This window comes from Equus asinus, chromosome 21, assembly GCF_041296235.1.
Source record: "Equus asinus isolate D_3611 breed Donkey chromosome 21, EquAss-T2T_v2, whole genome shotgun sequence".
Taxonomy (NCBI): domain Eukaryota; kingdom Metazoa; phylum Chordata; class Mammalia; order Perissodactyla; family Equidae; genus Equus; species Equus asinus.
The window spans coordinates 62,426,116-62,444,117 of NC_091810.1; the positions used below are offsets into that span (position 1 = coordinate 62,426,116).

The 18,002-nt window shown below is 37.3% G+C and overlaps 1 protein-coding gene across 50 annotated transcripts in view; it reads left to right on the forward strand.

The window, feature by feature from the left end:
- Positions 1-18,002, forward strand: part of CLASP2 (cytoplasmic linker associated protein 2) — a 164,783-nt gene that overhangs the window by 61,505 nt on the left and 85,276 nt on the right. For 27 of the 50 annotated variants that reach the window (XM_070492367.1, XM_070492372.1, XM_070492369.1 and 24 more), the window contains 4 exons: positions 5,328-5,410; positions 8,342-8,434; positions 11,944-12,089; positions 15,214-15,349. In XM_070492367.1, coding sequence (XP_070348468.1) covers positions 5,328-5,410; positions 8,342-8,434; positions 11,944-12,089; positions 15,214-15,349 — 458 coding nt within the window. The remainder of the gene's footprint in view (positions 1-5,327; positions 5,411-8,341; positions 8,435-11,943; positions 12,090-15,213; positions 15,350-18,002) is intronic. The other 23 variants (XM_070492368.1, XM_070492374.1, XM_070492385.1 and 20 more) reach the window with 1 other exon arrangement.

Sequence of the window (18,002 nt, forward strand, 5' to 3'; positions counted from 1 at the left end):
CACCAATCAGGGACCCCGTTAGCCTCTCCCAGATCTTGTCTCAACTCTAGAAGTTTAGCTTACTCTTCCCCACCTGTTGGTTGGGGACTCCACTTTCGGATGGGAAGAGCTGAAAGTCACCTTGTAAAAGGAGCATTCAAGAGTGAGAGGAATTGTTACAGCTATCCTTGCAAACGTTCTAATGTAGTTTGCCCTCTGACCACAATAATTCATATGCCTCCCACATACAAAATGCACTCATGGACATTTCCCACAAGTCTCATTCTAAGTATAGCATCAAGCTCAAAGTGCATGATCTTGTGATTTACATCAGGTCCAGATGCATGTAAGGGTTCTCTGGTGTGGCTCCTCTCCAGCTAGAGGCCTGTGAACTAAAAAGACATCTGTCTTGTACTCCACAGACTCAATATATGATGGTGGTACCAGGACAAGCTAACCATAGTAGACATTCCATAATAGACATTTAGAAAGGAGAGGAATGGGAAATTCATGGTAGTCACTGGTTTATAGCAATTTTGAAATCCAATAGGAGGTTCCGTTACTTCAGGGGTCATGAATATTCCTTGATGAGGGTTGCATTCTCTCTTTGGGTGTGATTCTCTGAACCAGTGTTTTCCTCTGTTTTTGGTTCTGCCCTTGGCTCTGGGCTCTGGACTCTGGACTCTGGACTCTGCCCTCTGCCCCCTGCCCCCTAAAATCTTTCCTTCTTTTGCTTGAAAATGTCCTGTGTTTTCAACTGAGTATCTTTTTCAGTCTTAGAATTTCTCTTAGAAAGTTGGGAATCCGGAAGGCTATTTTAAACTATCTCTGTCTCTTCATAGCATTCTTCAAAAGCACTGGTCGTGCTTTCGTTAGTATAACTGTCTTTAAAAATTATGGATTTTGGGGGGCTGGCCCCGTGGCCGAGTGGTTAGGTTCGCGCGCTCCGCTGCAGGTGGCCCAGTGTTTCGTTGGTTCGAGTCCTGGGCGCGGACATGGCACTGCTCGTCAGACCACGCTGAGGCAGCGTCCCACATGCCACAACTAGAGGAACCCACAACGAAGAATACACAACTATGTACTGGGGGGCTTTGGGGAGAAAATGGAAAAAATAAAAAAATCTAAAAAAAAAAAAAAAAAAAATTATGGATTTTGTATGAATTTCACTGGAGTTCGTGCCGTATTTACCTCCATGTTGTTTCTCCATCATTTATCTTTCTCTTTAGTGCTAGTCTCTTCATTGTAGAATGAGAAGAACCTGCCTCATTCCACTTCTGAAACTTTGTTGTCCTTGCTCCTGTGTCGGAAACATACTACTTTACCCTTTGCCTCATTCACCTTTGTATCCAGCACTTCACCTTGTTAATAGTTAGGGACTAAGTAGAATGAAGTTTTCTCCTTACACTTAAACCTCTTAAAGTAATATTTTGGAATTTCTGAGATGTGCCTATTCTAGCCATTCTAGCATACTAGAAACATGGTGTACCCTGAATGACAGTACTCTTTAATCCACCTCTCCCTCTTGCGCCCCTCCCCACCCACCCAGTCCAAGTGATTACCATCTTAAAGTGAGTTGTAGAGCAGGGATCAGCAAACTGTAGTCTGCAGGCCAAATCTAGCCAACTCTTTTTGTTTCGCCCATGAGCTAGGAATGTTTTTTACGTTTTTAAATGATTAAAAATATTCAAAAGAGTAATAGTGTGTGACATGTGAAAACTATATGAAATTCAAATTCAGTGTCCATAAATAGAGCTTTATTGGAATATCGCCTGCTCATTCATTTACATATTGTTGGGGGCTGTTTTCACACTACAATGGCAGAATTGAGTAATTGCAACAGAAACCATATGGCCCACAAAGTCTAAAATATTTACTATCTGGCCCTTTACAGAGAAAATTTACTGACCTTGGTTTTAGAGTGATCAGACAGCCGGGCAAAGCTCTTACTTTCTTCTGGTATGATTGTTGACCCAGGTATATTTGAAAGAGCTTTAGTCAAGTTGAAAGCCAGCATTGCTCTTCCCTTCAGCCCAGCCTCTGCTTGTGCCCCTGCTCTCAAACTTTATCTAAAAATGTCTCCTCTTGGTGTGTATACTCCTTCTCCTTTTCTTGCAGTAATATTTGACATTAGAGCCCGTTACTCTTTGATTCTCCTCATATGGTATCCATTCTTCTTGCTGGTGCTAAAAGTTTTTTATAGCATTTTTTAGGTGAACTTTAAAGCTGTATCAGAAAATGGAATGATGATTGTGAGATGAAACAGTTCATTCAACAGATTATTCCCCTATGCAGGAATGCTTTTTCTACTTTGTTGGGCAATCACAACCAAGGTGAGGGAAACATTAGGCAAACTAGGATCATAAAAAGGTTTACTTGTGATTCATACAAGAGATAAGCAAGGCTAGGATGGGGAGCTCAGCATGTCCTCTGTCTACTATTCATGTATCCAGTACACTTCCGCTAGCAGCACCTCTGTATGTACAAAGTGATTCTCAAAGGTAAGAGTGAGGTAGATTGGAGTCAACTATTCAAACCAAGCGAGTTCTTGCCAGATTTGGTAATGCCCATGTCCAGGTTTAAAGACCTAATTGTCACATCTTAAATAGCCATAAGGCTGCATTTAGTGATATTTGTAGCCTTTCAGCTCTGCAGCTTCTGTGGGATTTTTAAAAGCCATTTAATTTCTACTCTCTCTTCCCTCCCTACTAGCTTATTTGGCCCTACTCATAAGACAGAACTCACTGGATATTAAAGGCATTGTGATTAGAGTGAATTGTGACTTCCAAAGTTAGACTTTCCTATGCGTGTCCTTAGTCAATGACACTTTTTTTTGGCCTTATTTGGGATTTATTCAGATGTTCTGCATTTCCTTGAAGGTTTTTGATGTATTTGTGGCTGGTGGGTTAATGTATTGGAGTTAACATTATCTTCTACATGTGATACCTTTTGTAAACTGCATATACACTGTAGTAACGCTTCATCTTCGCTTTTCCTTTCCTCTGTAAAACTTTGTGTCTTCCACACTTCAGCACACTAAGGTTGTTAACTGGCTCTGTTCTTGTACATGTGTATGGGTTTTCTCCACCAGTTGAGATGTATACTTTCTAAGAGTAAATTTTTTTGTTCTCAAACTTGCCTAATGGTTGCTCTTGTTATTGTAACAAAGTAATTTGCAAGAAGTGGTATGTAAATAAACAGAATGTTAATGAATGTGGAAAGAAAGTTGTTTTTATGAAAACCATGTTGAATGTTTAGAAACTACTTGATAAGGACAAGTCCCTAAATAAGTTTCTCTTCAGTGGCCTGGACAAGACATTTGTGAATGATTGGAAAGAAATTGTAGGAATCCAGGCTTCTGCACTCTTATCAGGGGACCCATAGTCAAAAACAATAAGCCCCGTATAGAGATTTGTAAATGAATGTAGTATAGATGTTAAGATAATATGGTAGGTATCTTATTTTTTGTTTCTTTGCTTTAACTGATTATTTTCAGTAAATCCGTTACTAGGATTGATCATGATCATGGGGGTGGGGTTGAGAGTTTTATTGTTTCATTGGATTTTTGTAATATCTAGGGAATAACTTTGTAATTTATTTACTTTTGTAATTGAATTTCCTATAGCAAGCATGCATTCATTCCTCTTAGTTTATTAAATTATCATTTCTTTTAATTTGCAGTTTTATATTGCCTTGCAACTTTATGTTATGCTGTTCCGTGGTCCATCTCTTATTGCTGTTAAAATTCACATACAGAGATCTTTAAAGGTTTTTACCTTTTTTAAAATGAGGATCTTCTTACATACCTTTGGAACCCGAATGTTTTTTTATCAGGATGATGTTAATTTTTTAAGTCCAGTTTTGAAGTATTAATTGGGGAGATATTTTTAATTTTAATTGGAGAGATTTTTAAGTTAATTGTCCCTTGGGATGTGTATCTTGTGTAGTTGAAATCCATTTCATGTGTTGAATTCTTACCGTGAAAAAGTAAATATGTAGAGTTAAAAACTAAGTACCACCTGTATCAGCCAGGGTTCAGTCAGGAAATAGAAGCCACAACAGTTATTTTTACAGAGAGAATTTAATATAAAGAGTTATTAAGGGGGCTGGCCCCGTGGCCGAGTGGTTAAGTTCGCGCGCTCTGCTGCAGGCGGCCCAGTGTTTCGTTGGTTCGAATCCTGGGCGCGGACATGGCACTGCTCGTCAGACCACGCTGAGGCGGCGTCCCACATACCACAACTAGAAGAGCCCACAACGAAGAATACACAACTATGTACCGGGGGGCTTTGGGGAGAAAAAGGAAAAAATAAAATCTTAAAAAAAAAAAAAAAAAAAAAAATTAAATGGGTATTGATGAAGTAAGATAGTAAAAAGAGAACACTAAAGTATCATGGACATAGCAGTTACAGGATACAGCTCCTACCTCTAGACCTGGAGGAACAAAATGGGGAGGTTAAAATTATTAAAACCTAGAGGATTGGAGGGGGGCCCCTGCAGAGTTGTGACTCAGACCTCTGCAGAGAGGTACTAGCTGGTCGGGTGTTTCTGATGGGTGGAATGAGCTCGTTCAGTGAGTGTTAGAAAAAATTGCAAACTAGAACCAGGTGCTGCTGCTGAAATGAGCATCCTGCCAGAGTTGCTAGGGTTTTACTGACAAGAACAGGAAGTGATCAGGAAGCAGGTCCCTTTTTCTTCAGCTTCCAGTCTCTCTCCAGCTCCCCCATTGACAGTTTAATGAGAAACCATTAGAATTAGCAGAAAAATGGTTTGCTTAATCCTAGGCCCAGCATCACAGAATATAAAAGAGTGAATTTGGAGCAGAAAGACAATAGCTTAATTACCGGCTCTTAAACAACTACTGCCTTTAAGTTTACTTTTTTATTGTCTGTGTGCAACAAAGGAAGATTTGTTTGCATATTTAAATTTCATTTTAAGACACTCATTTCTTTCACATTTGCTTTCCTGACCACTGCAGCACACATGGATCTTCTGCATTTTTCATTTGCCATCATTTATTGACATTTAGTGTCATTTAAAATTGCTGTTCAGCTTTGTAAACATTTATCCTTTCACCTGTATTTCTTGTGTCCTTGTTATTGCATTGAATGAGGGATGGGAAGGTATTGTTCTTATAGTTTGGATTTTGCTACCAATCAAACCAGGTATCTTATAGAGTTAATCAACTGCTGCTGAGTACTTTGGCTTTTCTGAAAGTTGGAGATTTTTTTTTAATGCTTTCTTATAAAATGGAATATCTCTCAAAATTATACCTTTATGATATCCAAAGAGTTATATTTTCATGTTGTCCTTGATGTTAAAATGCTGAAAAATAAACTTTTCGTTTTAATTAGCAGGTGCTTCTAAGGAAGGAGGTGCTGGAGCAGTTGATGAAGATGATTTTATAAAAGCTTTTACAGATGTCCCTTCTATTCAGGTAAGGATACCACTAAAGTGGCACTCCCCATAACTGCTGCCCATGTTAGTGTTCATATAATTATTTTTGTCACTCTTTAAAAATTCTTTTTTCCTTAAAAGATGACATAAATAATATACTTGACTTATTATTACTAAGCTATTGTTGGTACAGTTAGATTTTCAAGTGATTTTTGAGTGAGACTGACATAAAATTGAATCCATATCGTTAAATCATATTACATTGCAATATCCGACTACATCCACTTTTGTTTTTTTTAAGGTGCTTGCGAAACAACATCCTTCCATTTTTCCCTCCTACCTCTTTGTCTGCTTCATCTCTGTTTCCTTTGTAGGCAAATCCTTCTTTTACCTGGCTATTGAATATTGGGATTTCTTAAGGGTTAGTACTGGGCGTTGTCTTCTCACTTTCCACTTTTTTACTAAGTCACTTCCTTCAAACACGTGGCATCAGTTCCCACCTTTGCGTAGATAATGCACAGCTTTTTATCACCAAATCAGACCTCTCTTGAGAGCCAAAATAATTTCTCCGCTGATTCTTTACTTGACATCTCCTTTTAGATGTCTCAGAGACATCTCAAACTTAACTTATCTGAAATTGGACTCATAATCTTCCTCTTTACCTACCTACTCTTCCAGTGTTTTATATGTGGAAACCATTACTTAATCAGTTACAAAAGTCAGAAACTTAGGAATCATTCTGCTGTAACAGATTTCTAACTTAGTCATATTCAAGCTACTTTTGCTTGTTATACTCCCTAAAATAATGTTTAAAAACTATATACCCCCTCAGTAAAGTAGATTTTTGAGTTATCCCTTTTTTCCATGTTGTGTGTAGGGAAGCCTTGCATAGTATTTCAGAGCAATACATCATAATAAGATTAGGGATGGGAGAGGGGCCTGCTTTTCTTCTGAAATATGGCAGAAGGACTATTGTGAAGGGGAGGTGGGAGGTGTAGGGGAGGAAGATAATTCCTCTACCCACTCTAGGTCCTTCTGGCTGGTTTAAGAATTAAATTGACGTGAGACAGAATAACAGGAGAAAGTCAAACAAAGCTTTATAATATGTATACATGGGAGAAACCCAGGAAAACTGAGAAATTCAGCCAGAATTCTGGGCCAAAGCCTCCACCTTAAATATTTTCGGCTAAAGACGAAAGGGACTGTTGGGGGTAGTGGTTTAGGGCTTCAAAGGGGAGGAAGGCAATTCACATGGAAATGGGGAAAAGCAAATGTTTGGTGAATAAGAATGGGCTTAGCAAGGACCCTCACAGTCTACCAATACCCAGGGTTATCTATAGTGATGGCCGGTCCTGGGGACAGGCCTTTTATCTTAAATTCTTTTAGGCAGTCAGGGGGAAGGTCAAAGTTTCTTTGAGTATTTTGTTCTTAAAAATAATCAAGGCAGGGGCTGGCCCCATGGCCAAGTGGTTAGGTTCGTGTGCTCTGCTTCAGTGGCCCAGGGTTTTACCAGTTCGGATCCTGGGCGTGGACATGGCACCACACGCTCAGGTGCCAGTCTTTAAAAAAAAAAAAATCACGGCAAAGAGACATATTTTGTGGTGGCCAATTCTGATCCCCGACAGAGGCAAGAAAGAACTAACTCAGAAGCCTCCAGGAATCGTTCTCTAACAGAATGTTATCTGGTCCCCCTCCTACCTCTTCAGCCTTGTCTCATACCCTTTTGTACCCTTGCTATTTGTTTTTTTTAAGTAAAAGGGAGATTTAATGACTATTGAAAGTGAAGGATGTAGGTAGGGCTGTCTTGATGAAGGTATCTGATACAACTCAGATGGTGTTACCAGGACCTTATTTCTCATCATCTCTCATTTCTAAATTCCTCTACATTGTCTTCCCACATGATCAGCAACATGGCTGCAACTGTTCAAGCCTCACACCTTCACAACCCTCTGCCTCTTTTCTGGTTGATCCTGTAAAACTTGTGAAATTCACTCTGATTGAACTGATTTAGGTCACATGCCTACCTCTGAACCTTCTCGTGATATAGAGAAACACTGTGCACTGATTGATTTAGGGCTGGTTCAGTGGCTCTTACCCTGGTCCTCTTTTCACTCTGTACTCCTGTATTCTGGCCTTCTTTCAGTTTCTTTCTGTCACGGAGCCGTTGCACGTGCTGTTTACTCCAGGGAAGGCTAATCTCTCTCCACTATGCTTAATGATGCCTGACTTATCCTTTAGCTCACAGTTCAAGCTTGACTTCCCTAACTAGTTCAAACCCCCTATTATATATAGACTTTCAAGGCACTGTGTAATTCTCCTTGGTGGTACTTTCTCTTTGAAATTTCATATTTTATATCATTTAATTAATTTTTTTCTCCCCCTGCCTAGATTATAAGATCCATAAGCCAAAGACTATGCCTATTTTTGCTCACCATAGCATCTTTAGTGCCTAGCATAATACCTCCCTGTTATGTGAATATTTTTTAAGTGAAGGAAAGGCTAACTGGTGTTTGGCAAACAGTTGGCTCCAGAGAAAACAAAGCACATAAATATCCTGAGTACAGTCTAGCACCGGGTTAGGGGACTAACTTAAAACATGTCCTTTTGCAATATTGTATAAGAAGTGTATGAATGCAATCGATATATTATATACGTGAAGTTATTTTAAGAAATTATGCCTATTTTTATCAATTCTTAGGATATTTGCATCTTGTTTTTAAATGACAGGGCATTTTAGAAGTATATTTGAATTTACTCATGAGTAGAGAAATAGCATAAGGGTCCAGGCAAGAAAGACAGTTTAAAGCATTTTATTTTACTATTGTCTATAATGTATTTCCATTCCCCATTAAAAATGGTGCTAGAATGGGAAATAACCTTGTTACTTGAAACGTTATTTAAATATCAGGGCATAATTTTGATATTGCTTATGGCAAGAAATATTGTTATAATTTTGCATCTTTTCTTTAAGATCTATTCTAGTCGAGAACTTGAAGAAACATTAAATAAAATCAGGGAAATTTTGTCAGATGACAAACATGACTGGGATCAGCGTGCCAATGCAGTAAGTTTTTTACTTTTTCTTTTCTCGTCCCTCTCCTCTTTTTTCCAGTGTTCTTTTTCAAAAACATGTAAATTCAGTAGTAGTATTATCTGGTATTTGCTTATGAAAAAGAGTCTGATAGGTAACATTTCTTTCTGGAAAACACATTGAGATAATAGGCATTTTCTGATTTAGGGTCAATTTTTAGTCTATTTTTGCTGATCAGGTGGAATCTATCACACATTTGCTAGTCTCTCCACTTGTGCTAATTATTGACTGACCGGGAAAGTATGAGCTTCATTGATACCTCAGGGCCGTGGCCTCTCTGTGGGGTTACATAGTTGTTCATCAGCACCATCCTCAGTTCTTAGAAGGTTTACCAATAAAGCAGTTCACTGGCCCTGCATGCTCACTATTCATGGTATTGACATGAATTCACAACAGTATGTCCATTTGTCTGGGCTTTTTCCTCCTTTTCTCACATATTTCTCTCTGAATGTGATAAATATTTTTCACCCATGATTTAAAAAAAGAAAAAATGTGTAGTATCCTTGAGTTAAGAATATTCTGGGGGGCCGGCCCTGGGGCTGAGTAGTTAAGTTCTTGCATTCCGCTGTGGCGGCCCAGGGTTTCACCGGTTCAAATCCTGGGCGTGGACGGGGCACTGCTCATTGGGCCACACTGAGGCAGCATCCCATATTCTACAACTAGAAGGACCCACAACTAAAATCACAACTATGTACCGGGGGGCTTTGGGAGAAAAAGGAAAAATAAAATCTTTAAAAAAAAAAAAGAATATTCTGTTTATCCTAAATTCCTTGAGAAAATACTTGATAAATTTTTAAGTAGTATTTGCATTGACAAAAGATTGTATATTTTAAAGTTTGTGAATTTGTCAAATTTACGTGTGAGGTACCAAATGCATGCCTCAGTGTCCTCTAAAAGCCAGAGAGGGAGTTCCATTTGAAGACTCTTCTGCTCTGAAAGCTCCCAATCTCCATTGTGATTAATAAATGAAATATGGTCTTTATGACACTATGAACAAAAGATAACTTTTCAGCTTCTTTTTGATAGGAAGTCTGCATATTTAAGATATTAAAAGATTTTAACAGAGAATATGTTGCTCCAAATTTGTTAAATATGGTTCACTATTCTTTCTTCAGTTCTGAGATTAGTCTGGTATATGAAAAGATCTCTGTCACAGGTGATGTATGGAGAAAGATGATAAACTGAATGTTGTCAATGTATAACACAAACTTTTTACTGAAGAGTTTTTTGTTTGACTTTAAAACAACCCATTTGGAAACACAAACGGCCTTTTAATTTTTTTAATTAGGAAAGTGGCACAGGCTCATTGCAATAAGCAATAAGTGAACCAATGTAGATTATAAAGAAAATGTTAATATTTTACTCCCTATTAAGGAAACTAATCTTTTCATTTTGGAGTATATTCCCCCCACCCACCCCTTTTATAAAAACAAATGGGATCAGGGGCCAGCTCCGTGGTATAGTGGTTAAGTTTGCATGCTCTGTTTTAGTGGCCCAGGGTTCACAGGTTTGGATCCTGGGCATAGACCTACACACCGCTCATCATGCCATGCTGTGGCAGCATCCCAGATACAAAATAGATGAAGACTGGCACAGATAGTAGCTCAGGGACAATCTTCCTCAGGCAAAAAGAGGAAGATTGACAACGGATCGGCTCAGGGCTGATCTTTCTCACCGTAAAAACAACAAAAACAAGTGAGATCATACTAGATACACTACTTAGTAACTTTTCTTTTTCACATAAATCATACCCATTCATTACAGTTGGTATAGATGTCAGGCATATAATAGTTCCTCAGATATTTATTGAATGCAGATCAATATGTACATATTTCCTTAGTTGAAAGGTACCTTATAATTTATTAAACCATTTCCCATTTGATGGGCTTACAGTTTTTTATTATTTGCTATTTTAACAATATTGCTATAAATATCCTTGCACACATTTATAACAATGGTGTTTTTATTGTTGTAGGTTAAATTTTTAAAAGTTGGGTTGTTGGGTAAAGAGTAGATACAATTTTATTTTAGTAGATGTTGTCAAAATATTTTGAACAAAGGTATTAGTCATTCATAATTTTACTTAAAATTAAAGTATCTGTTATCTTCCTGGTACTGGATGCTATCAAGTCTTTTTAATTTTTGCCAATCTTACGGGGGAAGGTGATGTGTCTTTTTTGTAATTTGTATTTGCTTATCACTAGTAAGGTTGAGCACATTTTCATATATTTATTTTGCCCAATTTAATATTGGGTTATTTGTCTTTTTCTCATTTTATTGTTATTCTTTTCGTATTGTACTTACATGTTGCAGGTAATTTTTTCATACCATATTATGATTTTTGTTTTGTTTTTAGTTAATCTTGTTTGGGTGCCTTCTGATTTCTCTTCTGCTTGTGATAGTTTCCCTTCCTCATACACCCTAAGATTATAGAACTATTTTTTCGAATTTTTTTCTAATATTCATAGTAGTTTATGTTTTTCGTCTTTAATCCATCTGACTTAATTTTCAAGATATCTTTAAAAATTTAGAAAACTTCTGAGTTGTGTGTGAAATTATACATAATATTGGATATGATAGATAAACTTGTAACTTCTGAGTATGTATGAACACAAATGTGCACTTGTGGATTCTCTTGATTTATGTAAGTTTATTAGATATATCTGGTGTTTATATGGAAAACAGTTGGCAATTCTATACTAAAAAGTGATGCTGAAAGTATAGAAATAGGGAGAAAGTTATTTGTTTCACAAAGTAAGTGTGATAATGTTAAAATGTGGATGTGGTGATGACTTAATGGTTGGCCATTTTGATTCTGTACTTTTGATTATGAATGAATATAGTTTCCAAATTTGGCCCTTTTAAAAATAGGCTCCTTAGTTGATAGTGGTAATGGTTGCACAACATTTTAAATGTACTTACTGCCACAGAATTGTATACAGTTATGCATCACTTAACAATGGGGATACATTCTGAGAAATGAGTTGTTAGGAGATTTTGTTGTTGTGCAAACATTATAGCGTGTACTTACACAAACCTAGGTGGTACAGCCTACACCAGGCTATATGGTAATAATCTTGTGGGACCACTGATGTATATGCAGTCCATCATTGATCAGAACGTCATCATGCGGCCATGGCTGTACTTTAAAATGGTTAAAATGGTAAATTTTATGTTAATGTGTATCTTACCATAATAAAAAAAAGACTCCCTTAAAACTTTAAAATTTACTTATCTATTCATATGTTACGTATGTCTATTAAATATATAATTAAAATCTATAACTTTTTTTTCAGAAAGCTCTTTTTGGTTTGCATGTTTATATATGATACATTTAATGATGTGAAAATGTCTGAATATAGTTGTATAAATATAATGAAATGTTTTTTTAACTTTGTTCAAATAATCACATTTAGATAGTCTTATTTTTCTTTTGGCACTGCCACTTTTTATGTCAATAATGAAAATTCTCTTTATTTCAGCTTAAAAAAATTCGATCATTGCTTGTTGCTGGAGCTGCACAATATGATTGTTTTTTCCAACATTTACGCTTGTTGGATGGAGCACTTAAACTTTCAGCTAAAGATCTTAGATCCCAAGTGGTTAGAGAAGCTTGCATTACTGTAGCGTAAGTACATTCTTTTTGTGATAAGTATTTTCATGAATGAATTTAGTACTCATTGATTCAGTGCTCATTAAGTAAGGCAGTAGTAGCAGGATAACCCCCAAAAAAGGGTATATATGATCCAAAAATCATTTTTATTATTCATAAGGATTCACTTTGTGTGATTTTTGTTTTTAATCTTTCTTAACACTTTATATCAACCTTAAGATGTGTTTATGTGTCTAAAGCATACTGGTGGATTTTTGGTTGCTAACTCTATGAGGATACATAAGAAGTAAATGAATGGGTCTGAGAACTGGCTACATTCAATTTTCTCTTTACTAATTTGGATATTAAGCTGTTTCTGATATTTTAGCAAGTATCCTGGAGTTGTAGCATGCGTCATTAGCTTATCAAAATCTAAGCTTATTCCATATGTTTGAAATTCAAGGATAGTAGAACACTTAAATTGTTTTACTGAATACTGTTGTTGTATAAAGCATTCCTTTGAAGACAAAGATGCCTATTACTAATAATTTCTATTCAGGATTGTAGTAGATATCCTAGTCAGAATAGAAAGAAAAAAAACAGAAATAAAAACTATGAGGACTGCAAGAAAAGAAACAAAACTGCCATTATTAACATATGATATAATTATCCATGCAGAAAACCACAAGAATCTATAGATAAATGATTGTATTTAAGGAACTTTAGCAAGATTGCTAGATACAGGTCAAAATGCCAGTATACCAAAATAATTGAATATCTCTCAATAGCAGAAAAGCAAAAAAAAAAAAAAATCCACAAAATGTAACCTTGAAAAATATTCCATGATGAGAATTCTGCTTCTGGTCGTGATGTAATAACTGGTACAGGACTAGCCCTCTTGCAGAAGACTGGACAAAATATGTAAAACAACTATTTACAGATAATGGAGAGCAGACAGAGCAGACTGTGATTCTTAAAAGAGTCGATTGAGCAGTATGATCACAGTTTTGACCTGGAAGCACTTTCTGAACCATGAGGAAGGGAGGGAGAACCCAAGCAGAGCAAGACAGTCTCACTGAGATGAAGAAGAAGCAGAGACTGGAGTTTCTGAAGACTGAAGTGGCTAAAATTTGCAGTGCAGAATACTGGAGAGAAGAGAGAGACACAGAAAAAGAGCTATAGAAATCTGTGTAGGATATCCCATGAGTCTAGCTGAATACTAATCTGTGTATGTGAAAGGTGCAGCTCCCAGAGGACTAAACAGAACTGCTACTGGAAGGTAGAAGGTAAAATGACAGTTCCCAGAGCTCGTATGTGCTGGGCGAGGTTCAAAATCTGACGATCCAGCATGGAGAAACCTTGTTGAACACCCAGGGCATTTAGGAGAGACCCCGGAAAGGCCTTTATATCAGAACAGTACCAAACTAGCTCTAATATAAGGCTACTCTAGACCCCGCCCTCCCAGTGAGCTTATAAAGATCTAGCTGGTTCTCAAGTAAATTACCTGCCTGCCAGAACAAAACTCACGCTCTTTAAAGGAAGACAACAACTTCCAGGCACAGGTGGCACCTCCTTGCTTGTGATTTGAGGTTTTTTTTTTGCCTGTGAGTTTAGACATTGGAAAACAAAGTATAACTGAACAGTAAGAAATAGGTCTGAGTCCGAGTACCTCTTTGAATCAAGAACCTGAGTTTTTGAAACTAACTGTATTCCAACCATGTATTTTAAATAAGATGTAAATATATAGAAATTAATACTACAAGCATTATCACAACTGTGGTTACAGCATCCTTCCTAAGTGTTTTATCTAAAATGATACAATTAAAGGCTGAATTAGTTTTTTAACTACAAATTTGAAAAGAGGAGACAGATATCCTTAGGATGACCCAACTAACTAGATATGGTAGAGTTGTATTTTCAATCAAGAATTCTGAAATCCTACACCAAAGACGTCGGGAAGTATTTGTGACTAAAACAGTGGTGGTACCATCAATAGAAAGAGAGACTATCTTGAGGAATACTGATTTGGGTAAGCTTTTGAATTAGTTTGTAAAATATGTTGAATTTAAGGTTGATATTGGGGCATCAAAATGGAAATATCTGATAGATAAAGACTAAAGAAAGCTCGGGGCAATCTGAGCTGAATGTTTTACCCCTCATGTTAACGGTTAAATTCTGAGATCAGATGGCTTCTCCAAGAGCTGATGCGAAGAGATGGTGGTAGCCAAATTTCAACTTTGGATACACAGTTAAAGGATGGGAAAAAGAAGGAAATATGTAATATGTGCACGTTCTCTCTTTTGTTTTTCTGCCATTATAACTGGTTAAAATAAAAATATTAAGTAAATTCAGTAAAATAATATTTTGAATGGGTGAGCTCTTTTTGTTGTTGTTATGTTTAGTCTAAATAAATTGGGGGCAAAAAAAGTAAAGATAATATTCCAGCTGAATGGAGTTGCCACCCTGCTGTGAAGGAGATGCTCCTGGCCCTTGCTAGCTCTAGTTCATTGTGCAGTCAACAAAATAACTAGCTAATATCAAGTGTTTACTATGTGCCATGCTTTGAAGTAATCACTTTTTAAATTACTTGGTTCTATTAGTATCTCTATTTGAACATGAAGAATTTAAAGACCGGAGAAATAAAGCAATTAATCTCAGATCCTATAGCTAATGGGCGAACTAGAATTCAAACCAAGTTGATTGGAATGTAGAACCTATTTTCTTTACAACTACTACATTGAGGAATCTTCCCTTGGAGACCTAACTCCCACCCAAATGGAGGAGATACTATCTTATGCTTTAGTTTTTGAACAGCATTTTTATAAACTGCATTACTCAGTGTTCATTGTTATGATACCATATATGATTATAAGAATGTCCAGTTTCGTACTGAATTCATTGAAAATTGATTTTAACCTTCATACATAACCATTTGCTTAAGATTATTGATGACCCCCTGAATTGCATGGAAACCCCCGGTAAGAATCACTCCTTTGCTACATTATATTGTAATTGTGAGTGTGTGTATGAGGGTAAGGTGGGAGGCACTCAGTCAGAACTGTGTGACCTCGTTAAACAACAAAGATTGGAAAAAAATGTATATGATCCTATCTATATTTAATAGTAAACTGTTTTAAAAATCACTTCTTGTCTTTTATAGCCATCTTTCAACAGTTTTGGGAAATAAGTTTGATCATGGCGCTGAAGCCATTGTACCTACGCTTTTTAATCTCGTCCCCAATAGTGCAAAAGTCATGGCAACTTCTGGATGTGCAGCAATCAGATTCATCATTCGGGTAGGTTCTCTTCTCCTCTCCTCTTCCCTCCCCTCCCCTCCCCTTCGTCTGTCTTTCTTCCTCCCTCCCTCCTCCCTTTCTCTCACTCTCATTTTTTCAGTGTACTTAAATAAGTAATTGGTATTTTTTTTGCCACTGAGCATTGATCTTTTAACTTTTTTTTATTGTTTTAATTTTTATCGAGGTTATGATAGTTTATAACCTTGTGAAATTTCAGTTGTACATTATTTGTCAGTCGTGTTGTAGGTGCACCACTTCACCCTTTGTGCCCAGCCCCCACCCCCCCCTTTCCCCTGGTAACCACTAACCTGTTCTCTTTGTCCACGTTTGTTTATCTTCCACATATGAGTGGACTCATCAGAGACTGTCTTTCTTTATCTGTCTTATTTCGCTTAACATAATACCCTCAAGGTCCATCGATATTGTTGTGAATGGGACAGTTTTATCCTTTTTTATGGCTGAGTAGTATTCCGTGTGTGTGTGTGTGTGTGTGTGTGTGTGTGTGTGTGTGTGTGTGTACCCACACCATATCTTCTTTTTTTTTTTAAAGATTTTATTTTTTCCTTTTTCTCCCCAAAGCCCCCCCGGTACATAGTTGTGTATTCTTCGTTGTGGGTTCTTCTAGTTGTGGCATGTGGGACGCTGCCTCAGCGTGGTCTGATGAGCAGTGCCATGTCCGTGCCCAGGATTCGAACCAACGAAGCACTGGGCCGCCTGCAGTGGAGCGCGCGAACTTAACCACTCGGCCACGGGGCCAGCCCCAGCACACACCATATCTTCTTTATCTAATCATCAGTCGATGGGCACTTAGGTTGCTTCCATGTCTTGGCTATTGTGAATAATGCTGCAATGAACATTGGAGTGCATGGGTCTCTTTGAATTGCTAATTTCAAGTTCTTTGGATAAATACCCAGTAATGTGATGGCTTGGTCATATGGTATTTCTATTTTTAATTTTTTGAGAAATCTCCATAGTGTTTTCCATAGTGGCTGCACCAGTTTGCATTCCCACCAGCAGTGTATGAGGGTTCCTTTTTCTCCACACGCTCTCCAACATTTGTTATTTTTTGTTTTGGTTATTTTAGCCATTCTAATAGGTGTAAGGTGATGTCTTAGGGTAGTTTTGATTTGCATTTCCCTGATGATCAGTGATGATGAGCATTTTTCATGTGCCTAATGGCTATCTGTATATCTTCTTTGGAGAAATGTCTGTTCATATCCCCTGCCCATTATTTGATTGAGTTGTTTGATTTTTTCTTGTTGAGTTGTGAGTTCTTTATATCTTATGGAGATTAACCCTTTGTCAGATATATGATTTGCAAATATTTTTTCCCAGTTGGTGGGTTATGTTTTTGTTTCAATCCTGTTTTCCCTTGCCTTGTAGAAGCTTTTAGTCTGATGAAGTCCATTTGTTTATTGTTTCTATTGTTTCCCTTGTTTGAGAAGACATGATGTCCGTAAAGATCCTTTTAAGACTGATGTCAAAGAGTGTACTGCCTATGTTTTCTTCCAGAAGTGTTACCTTTAAGTCTTTGATCCATTTTGAGTTTATTTTTGTGAATGGCGTAAAAGAATGGTCTGTTTTCATTCTTTTACATGTGGCTGTCCGGTTTTCCCATCACCATTTGTTGAAGAGACTTTCTTTTCTCCATTGTATGTTCTCAGCTCCTTTGTCAAAGATCAGCTGTCCATAAATGTGTGGTTTCATTTCCGAGCTTTCAATTCTGTTCCTTTGATCTGTGCACCTGTTTTTGTGCCAGTACCAGCTGTTTTGATTATGATATCTTTGTACTATATTTTGAAGTCAGGGATTGTGGTGCCTCCAGCTTTGTTCTTTTTTCTCAGGGTTGCTTTTGCAGTTCGGGGTCTTTTGTTGCCCCATATGAATTTTAGGATTCTTTGTTCTATTTCTGTGAAGAATGTCATTGGGATTCTGATTGGGATAGCGTTGAATCTGTTGATTGCTTTAGGTAGTATGGACATTTTAACTATGTTTATTCTTCCAGTCCATGTGCATGGAATGTCTTTCCATCTCTTCATTTCGTCATCAATTTCTTTCAGGAAAGTCTTGTAGTTTTCATTGTATAGGTCTTTCACGTCCTTGGTTAAATTTCTTCCAATTCCTTTTTTTTAAGATTTATTTTTTTTTATTTTTCCTTCTTCTCCCCGAAGCCCCCAGTACATAGTTGTGTATTTTTAGTTGGGGGTCCTAGTTGTGGCATGTGGGCCACCACCTCAGTATGGCTTGATGAGCAGTGCCATGTCTGTACCCAGGATTCAAACTGGCAAAACCCTGGGCCGCCCAAGGGGAGTGTGCGAATTTAACCACTTGGCCATGGGGTTGGCCTCAAGATATTTTATTCTTTTTGTTGCGATGGTGAATGGGGTTGTATTCTTGAGTTCTCTTTCTGTTAGTTTGTTATTAGAGTATAGAAATGCTACTGATTTATGTAAGTTGATTTTGTATCCTGCAACTTTGCTGTAATTGTTGATTACTTCTAGTAGCTTTCCGATGGAGTTTTTAGGGTTTCCTGTATATAAGACCATGTCATCTGCAAACAGCAAGAGTTTCACTTCTTCATTGCCTATTTGGATTCCTTTTAATTCTTTTTCCTGTCTAATTGCTGTGGCCAAAACCTCTAGTACTGTATTGA